At 46.4% G+C, this 9,094-nt stretch overlaps 1 protein-coding gene across 2 annotated transcripts in view; it reads right to left on the bottom strand.

The window, feature by feature from the left end:
• Positions 1-2,150: 2,150 nt before the first annotated feature.
• Rcan1 (regulator of calcineurin 1) overlaps positions 2,151-9,094 on the bottom strand; it is a 90,676-nt gene continuing 83,732 nt past the window's right edge. For both annotated transcript variants that reach the window (XM_008835927.3, XM_008835928.3), the window contains exons 2-4: positions 8,555-8,728; positions 6,371-6,530; positions 2,151-3,886 (exon numbers count right to left, since the gene is read on the bottom strand). In XM_008835927.3, coding sequence (XP_008834149.1) covers positions 3,714-3,886; positions 6,371-6,530; positions 8,555-8,728 — 507 coding nt within the window. In that variant the 3' untranslated portion in view covers positions 2,151-3,713. The remainder of the gene's footprint in view (positions 3,887-6,370; positions 6,531-8,554; positions 8,729-9,094) is intronic.

Here is a 9,094-nt window from a genome sequence, read left to right as displayed (position 1 = left end):
CCACATGGTGAGGTAGGGCATACCCTAGAGGCTCACTCATTTTTGGTCATAACATGTCCACATGGTGCATTTAATCCTCTGCAATTTAATATTTGATAATTCTATTTATCTCATAGTGACTTGTGTACACGTCATCTAAAATTAAAGCTGTCTGAAGCTCACATCTCCTATGGGCACTAATTCACAGTACATTCTGGAAATATATTCTCTTAAGTGCTTGCTGACTGTAAATCACTGTGTATAACCCTCCTCAATAGCGGTATGGCTACCACATTCCCTTCATCGTATGCTGCTCTTCATGTGGGTTTTGCCTTCATTTCAAGGGGCTTTCCTGGGATGGTTCCAAGTTACCACAGGATCAGTAAGATAAGAAATTGCTATGGTTTGAATATTAAATGTTTTCCACAGGCTTATGTTGAAGTTAGGTCCTTGGCTGGTGACACTCTTTTGGGAGGTGGTGAAAACTTTAGGAGGTGTAGACTAGCTGGAGGGAGTAGATCATTGTGGGGGGGTATCCCTCTAAAGGTAATACTTACACCTGTGCCCTAGGCCCTTACTTTGTGTCTCTCTGCTTCCTGGCTGCCATCAGATAAGCAACTTTGCTTCACCATGCCCTTCTACCATGATGGTCTGCCTCATCACAGCCTCTAAAACAGAAGTCATTCTGCATGTATGGACTGAACCCTGAAACCATGGGCCAAAATAAATCTCCTCTGAATTGTTTCCAGTATGTGTTACAGCAACAAAAAGCGCAGCACACACCTATTTAAGAGCTACATTCAGCCAATGGCAAAGCATATGTTCTTTAGGATCTCATACATTTTGCTTCTGCCATTCTGATTTGATGGGCCCCTCTCAGACAAAGAAATGTGTGAGTCTTGGGCTTGTTTTAATTTGGGGTCCTTCGAATCCAGCAGCCTGATCGTAACTTTGTGTACTACTGGTTTCAAAATTTTAGCTGAGATAGCCACACAAACACACAAGAGAGACCTTCCACACGGGTGTTTGATGTCCTGGGATTTCCATTCTAGGGACTGTCAGCTTCATTGGCAGTGGGGCCACCAACTTTTCTTACCAGTTATGCAGGGACCGCTGAAAGAGTCAGTTACTCTGCTCTCTTCTAGGTTATTTACAAAGTAGCCTGGGGCCAGCATACTGTTCAGTGCTAGCCAATGAGCTCACAGTCACTCAGTATAACAAAGGGAAACCCCACCCAATACTGCTATTTGGAAGATGTTCCTCCTATCTCCAGTTAGTGAATCTGTTAAATAACTAACTTTGACCAACTGGATTAAAATGTGGATTTCCCAACATGTTTAAGTCTTGAATATATATATGACTTTAAAAAAAATAGCATGCAAATTTCCATGGAAAAATATTGTCAGTCTTGATCAAGATTAATGTCATTTTCCAGATGTCAGTAAATAAACACCAAGTTATTGAAGCTTTTGTGGGTTGGCCAGGAGCTTTGCAACCACTTGAAGTGAGAGTTCCATTGGAAAAGGTGACCTAGAGTCTCAGACTTAGAGATCTCCTGAACCACACTGGCCCTTATCATTAAGATGGCTCAGGGGACAAAGATGCTTGCCACTGAGGCCTATGACCTGAATTCTATCCCTGGGACCTATGTGGCAGAAGGAGAGAAATGACTCCCACAGGTTGTCCTCTGACCTCCAAGCATGTAATATATATGTGTGTGTGTGTGTGTGTGTGTGTGTGTGTGTGTGTGTGTTTAAAACTAAATGTTTTTAAAAAATAGTTTAACTTTTTATTTTCTGTGGACATTCTTTTTAGTAGAGAACTTCTCAAATGAACCATCAAAAGCATTATTGGAGGCCAGGGATATAGTTCAGTGGTAGGAGTGGGCATGCATGAGGCCTTAGATTTAATCCGTAACACCACATATGAATGAATGAATGAATGAATGAATGAGAGCTCGGTAGAAGAGCTCCTGAGTAGGGCTATCATTACGATGTCCACTTGCACAATGGAATTTTGAGAATTTCGACTTTGGTTTTGTCTGTTCTGTCCTTTGGCATGCTGGGCAGTCTGTGAACCATAATGCAGAAGCAGGAATTTCCAAGTTCAGGTTGACAAATGAATGCGTCTTCCTGTGACTAACCCTAGAAATAAAATGACAAACTTCTCCATAAAGAGCATTTTGTGCTGATTTATTAGAGAATGCAGTTAAAAAAAATATTTTTGAGGTTAGCCTCTCCGGTTTAAAAGCATTGAACAAGAAACACTTCAACAGCTATGCAATGGTCTCTCCCTTCCCAGCTTCCACCTACTGAGCACTGTAAACAGGGTTTGGAGAACATTCAATTTCTTATTGTGAACAATCAAAGAATTTAATGCAGGAAAGCCATCTTCCAAATTCCCAAAGCATGCACTGTTACTTGTCAATAGATCATTTTAAAGTGACAACCTTTGTTATGGTATTGTAAGGCCAAAATAGAATACCTATTTACCAGACACACACATTACAACTAGAAAAAAAATCCAAATGTTCACCTAGTTTAACAATTCCATCAGGAATTAATGGGGAAAGGCACTGCATCCTTCTCATATCAACACTCGGCTACTACTTAGTTTACATGCTCTGAATTCAATTCTGTTAAACATGTGAACAGCACTTTCTACAACTTACAAGTCACAGGTAGGTTAATATGTCTTACACTAGTCTTCCCTCTGCCCTATTTTTTCACCCAGGTGTACAACAAGTATGGATATATACTGTCAGTTTTATTTACAAAGTTTATCTTGATGTTTCAGTGGGGTGAAAAAAACCAACTGACTCAACCAACAGTTCCCATAAAGGGTTTTGGCTGTGATCCATGTACCAACCATCACATGAACGAAACAATGGAAATCGATGTCTGAACCTGAACACCTACACTAAAATTTCCCACCTACTAAGAGCTGGCAGTTCAATCGCTAGTCTCTCAGTCACAGAAGCTAAACTCTACATAGGAATTTGAGATCAACTTCTCTTGCAAAAAAAGCACAAGTTACATGGTTCACCGGACAGGGTGCCTCGTGAATTATCCAGGTGCAGCTCCACGTGTGGGTGCTGTTGCAAAGAGAGTTGGGGATCTGGAAAGGAGGTACAGTTTATCAATGCGTTCCTAGCTTCCCAAAAGATGTTCAGCAACAATGGTATAACTTCATACACAAACAAAGGTTAGTCTTGAAAATCAGGGATATACATGCACGGACATTAGAACATGAGGGAAGAAACGAAACACAGTTTCCACACGGCCTGTGGTTGTTTCCACGACCTTTCTGAACTGGACACTAGCGGTTTGTAGAACTGGACACCAGTGGGAGCTGTACCCTGTACACTGGTTGGAAACAGAAAGGTGGTGTCCCCAGGCCCACTGATCAATCTGTCCTTGGCAAAAACAGAACCTAGCAGAAAAGAACAAGGACAAGACACTATCTTTATTGGTTTTCTCAAGATGTCCCCAAATGTCCTTGTGTGATTACCACAGACTCAGTGAATGGCCCAAGACATTCCCAGGTGCCAGACATGGGCTGAGGTGCAGCATTAGACAAGGAGACAAGCCTTGATTCTCTTCTTAGCAACATGAACTGGAATTTCTGCCACAGCGGTCATAGCTGCCACCTCCAAAGCTATGACTGGCCACCTGCACAGTAAAAGATTCCTCCCGTGAGTAGGATTCGGAATACTTCTCAGTCCATGAGCCAGTTCAGCTGAGGTGGATGGGTGTGTACTCTGGCCTCCTCGTCTGGATAATTTTTGGCTTGGGTCTCTTCATTCTTTCCATTTCCTCCTCCTCCTCCTCCTCTTGATCACTCTCACACACATGGACCACCACACTGGGAGTGGTGTCAGTAGCTGCATGCAACTCGTACTTTTCTCCTAGGGGAAGACAATGATTGCATGTTAACCGGGGCAGTCCTGGGAACCGTAGGCAGGCATATGTGGCGTGACATCAGGGTTGGTTTGGCCATTTCCTGCCTACCTTCTGAGGGACCGCGACATGGCCAGTTTGCACGTGTGCCTCCCTTACAGATGGCTCATCAGAAAGAGGTACATTTCCACTACAGAACTGCTCTCAGTGTGGTGCTCAGGGCAGGAAGAGGGCATGCAGCAGGAATGTGTATTTTTAGCTAACCTTCCCCCTGTCCTCACCGACCATCCAGGGGACTCCCAACAGCACTTCCCCAAGGGTGGTACGTGGAACATCAGTTTGGGGAAAAAATAGACAAAACACTTTTGGAAGCAAATGTCTCTCATCTCCCTTGCAAGGCTCCTACTTGGGGCTCCTGAGCCCCAAGGGATTAGAAGGTCTGTGGAGGCCCTGTGTGGACCCACAAGGGTAGCTGCTTTGAATCTGGCTCTCCTTTGATCTTTCTGGCAGTCTAACCTTGGCATCTTTTTCTCTTCTTTTATTGAGGCAGGGTCTTATATAGTCCAAACCAGACTCAAACGCACTACATAGCTGAAGTTGACCTTGAACTTCTGGTCATCTTGCCTCTACCTTCTGAGTGCTGGGATCACAGCATGTACCACCAAGCCTCATTTATGTGGGACGGGGACAACAAAAGGTCAGTGGAGTCAACTGCATGAGTGAATGCCTGCAGAGTACCAGTCCCTGGCTCACAACACACACACCTGACAAATGTCACCTAGATTTATGTTTAAAAATGGAGGGTGCTAGAGATGCAGCTCAGACGAGGACTGCTGCCAGCATATGTGGGCCTCGAGTTCCATCCCCATTATTAAAGTGGCTGAGATCAGGTAGAAAGGGCAGTTAGGCAGGGCTCGGCCTCTAGCCTCCTAGGACCCTCCTCTCAATACGGAGGACATGTCACCCCCACCCCTACCCAGAGGCCAGAATGTTGCTGTAACTGCATCTGAAAAGGTGGAGGGCCCTCAGCTCTCCCAGAGTGCTGAGGTTGGAGAGGTCACACAGGTGACCAGGAAAGTTGGCAGCGAAGGCTTCTCTACTTAGGCATCAACCACTGGCCCAAATCCAGAAGGCTCAGGACTCAGGGCTACATTTATAAAATCTTTGCAGTCCTGAAAAGCAAGGCCAAAATTAAAAAAGAAAAGAAAAGAAAAGAAATTTCACTGATGGATAAATGAAGAGCAAATTGATTTGACTGCATCACTGTTGTAAAAGCTTTCTCTATAGCGCTGAGTAAAGGTGTGACTGACTCTGGGGTGTGAATTCATCCCTGGCCCTGGGTGCCCACTCTGACACATGGCTCCATCTGTATCCAGCGCAGACTTCCTAAAGCGCTGCATCAGCCCTTGCTCCCTGCCAAGGTCCTCAGAGGTGGAACACTCGCTCTTCTTGCCTCTGGAACAGTTTGGCTCCTTGTAGCAGACTCAGATACCATCTGCCTTTATGTCTCGTACACCAGAAGACTCCAAACCCTCAGTCTTGCTGATGGTGCCCACCAGGAGCTGCTGGGGGGGCTGCCCTCTTCCTCACACAGGCCATTTTCCATCTTGACCTTCATACCACCATTAACACTAAGTAACGCAATTCTCGCTTTGTACCATGGGAGGCATTTCCGTTAGGGCTGTGTTTTCAGAAATGTAATCCTTTCAATGTGAAACTGCTGATGGCCCCTGAAAATAAAGCTCTTGCCCAAAGGATCATCAGTTTGCTGGTCAAGGAGAAATCTCAGTGTTTATTCAGCTTGTTACTTAACAGGGCAGGAGGGCTGCCCACACCTCTACACCCCAGACCTTCCTCTGCCTGCCCCTCTTCCAAACCCTAGTAGACAGGATATGAGCCACCAACATTTTACTGTTTCCCAAAACTACATACCTAGCACTGTAGGAAGTGCTTTTTACTAGGTGATGATTTATCTCCTGCCCACAGTTAAACGGGGTACGTTCTACTTGAGGCTCTACCTTCACCATGACCTGTGGTTCTCTCTCACCATGACCTGTGGTTCTCTCTCGCCCATTAAAAAGTCCAGGTAAGAGCCAGACCATGACATTTCTAAAGGAAGGTGTGTTTTCCTTTTTCAAAGTCCAGCTGCTCATCCCACCTGGAGCAGCAGGACCTGGAGCTTGGGAGTGAGCCATGCACGTGTGCCTGGTAGGTGACGGGATGGATTCAGGGGACATCTATGGGAGGGGCCTCTGTACAAAATCCACAAGCTGCTACCTGTTTTTCTGCAGTCCTTCAAAGAGGAATATGTATTCCTAGTCCCTGTGGTGGTGATGTGGAAGAATGCAGAGTTCACAAGACACATTGCATGGGGTCATGTGAGATGTAAGAGTGCCACAGAGATCCCTCAGACCCCAGATAGGGGAGCATCCTGTCCTCGGACAATTTCCCCATGCCTCCCAGCCCCTTGCCCACTTGAGGGCACTGCTTACCTGGCCCCAGCTTGGAGATAGCATATAAAAGATCATAATTTATGACTGGAGTAGCATCTTCCACTTGTTTCCAACCAACTGGTGGAGAGGCGGGGGGAGAGATGAGGAACTGCTTGTCTGGATTGGGTGGCGCCAGGTGTGAGCTTCCTATGTGCAAAGTCTAAGGAGAGAAATCAACTCATCACTGTGCTGTGAGGCAACTGTGTCAAGGTCACAGCAGGTCATGGAACTTCTGGAAGGTAAATGTCTGAGGACAGACCTATGCCGAGGTGTGATTCCCAGAAGGATCGTAGAGCAGTCCATAAGACAGTGAGGGGAGGACTGAAACTGGTTTTGGTGCTTGTGTTAAAGTTTTCTAGTTGCTGTGACAGAACTAAAACACCTGACAGAAACCACTTATGGGAGGAAGGACTTACTGTGGAACACAGTGTGAGAGAGCATAGTCTGTCATGGTGGGGAAGGCTTGGCAGCGTTCACTGCCACTACAGGGTCATGTGGCTACCTGTCACATGGTGCTTTGACCAGAAGTGGGGCTGGGCTATAGCCCTCAATACACCCCTTAGTGATCCATTTCCTTCAGCTGGGCTCCACCTCCTAACAGTTCCACAACCTTCCCAAACAGTGCCACCAGCTGGGGACCAAGTGCTCAAACACCCTCCCATAAGGGGCCTTTGACATTCAAACACAACAGTGTCCATGTGGGGAGAAATCCCCACCAGGGCTGTGGGTCACACTACCCAGAGACTGTGCTTGCCTCAGACTGGCAGTGAATGAAAAGAGATGACTTTAAAATAAATGGGAAAAATGAAGCCAGTTGTTGAGGTCTGAAAGGGTCTCAGAATCAATTTCTTGTAGCCCCCTCATGCCACAAGGACAGGGAAGGCCCAGGGGCTAAGCAACACCTCTGCAATGAGCTGTTTCAGGTGGTGAAGCAGGAGCAGGGTGCTAGGTCCCACCTATCGGCAGCCCTACACTCCCCTCCCTGCTTCTGGAGCTCCCGCCAAGGCCAAGTAAGGATCCGAATCTCCACTTCCCCAGAGATTTAAAAAATAGTAAGAAGAAATAACATAACCTGTGATCCTGGTTTGATCTTAAACACTGTCTTAGTGACTTGGGGGCTGTCCAGAAAGCCCTTACCTCAGATGCTAACTTATTAGTTTCGGTCTGTGTGCTTTAATATTTCTTTTCCAAACTTTCAATGAACAGGCACTATTTTTAGAATCAGAAAAGGTCATGGAGATCCCAAGTCATTACCACCACAAAACCTGACCTAGGAGTTCACTCAGAGAGGAAGCCCAGAGGCTGAGATCAAAGCCTTGGCTGCTGCTCCCAGAAGCACAGGGGTGGAGGGTGTCTGCTCGCATTCACATGCTTAAATTGTGCCTGAAAAGCCCAGGGAGCTCACTTGAGGAGGAAAAGGCGACCCATCTCTCTGATAGAGTCAGAAGAGCTTCTTCCCATGATCAGGAAGCTTCTAGACAGGATCCCACCCTATCTTGCGGGGTGTGGGAGGAGGCTCAGAGCTGGATAAGGGCTAACTTTATCTGGGCAGTGGCATTCTAGAAGCTTGCTTCTCTTTCCCTGGCAATCTGCCAGTCCCCATTACAATGTCAACTGGAATTTGGGAGCGGCCTTGAAGGTCGGCCACCTGTGACTAGGGGTTGACAGGACAAAGATCAAAGCACTTTCTGCATCTGGTGTATTCTGGAGCTGCACCTCAACTAAGCAGAGGGTCTCAAGCATCTGACAACCATCTCAGTGTCTGGGTCTTTCTGCTCTTGGGCCTGACAGTCCTGTGATGATCATCTGCAGGTTTTTACCGGGTTTTGCATCTTCATAAAGTAAGGGTGCTGTGGAGAGCCCAGGAACGCCTGCATGGGTGGGGGACCACTCCGGAATAGTCATCAGCCTAATTCTTGAGAAACTAGATGAAGACCCTGAGGGCACAGGGAGTCCAAGCTTTCCCTCACCATTACTCAGCCAAGAGGGTCAAGGGCTGTCTCTGAAGTTGTCTTCACAATCACCTGATGCCCTCTGAAAACAGGTGGGACCCGCTGGATGCAGAGTATGCATTTTGCCTTTCTTGAGATGAACTCTTGGGGTTTCCAGTGCATAGTGTAATCAGCACATAATCTGCTTTAAAATGGAGAAGGGAGGAACGTGCATCGCAATGAATGAACTCACCTGAGCAAAATATAACTTCATTTCCTTGCCCAGAAACTCAGTCTTATGCAGCTGCAGTCTGGCGTCTGCTGCAGATAAGGGGTTGCTGAAGTTGATCTGAACACGTTTGAAGCTCTTAAAATACTGAAAGGTGATGTCCTTGTCGTACGTCCTGAAGAGGGTTTCAAACTTGGTCTGAAAAATAACAAAAAAGGGGTTAAAATTCACCCACCTGTGACCCTCAACTAGAGAATCTTGTCACCTGCTTGCAGAGGAAGTGAGAAGGATCATGGGGACCTTCCTTGTTACAAAAGCTTGTCCTTCAAAGGAGAGCGTGCTACTGTAGTTTATCTTGGTGCTGAACCTGGGACCTTGCAGATGCTAAGCACGTGCTCTACCACTGACACCCTGGCCTAAGACACTGCCCCTTTCAGGCCTAAGTTGGGCAATCGTCTACGAAGATAAGACATGGCTTATTATACTGAATTCGCTCAATCAGCAGAGCAGTGATCAATTCTTTCTCAAGGGGATACACGTTTTCCAAAGAGGCACAAGCAGGTC

The sequence above is a fragment of the Nannospalax galili genome, unplaced genomic scaffold (assembly GCF_000622305.1).
Source record: "Nannospalax galili isolate Female #2095 unplaced genomic scaffold, S.galili_v1.0 scaffold136, whole genome shotgun sequence".
Taxonomy (NCBI): Eukaryota; Metazoa; Chordata; class Mammalia; order Rodentia; family Spalacidae; genus Nannospalax; species Nannospalax galili.
The sequence above is the reverse complement of the archived record's forward strand: the minus strand, read 5'-3'. Positions and strand labels throughout refer to the sequence as shown.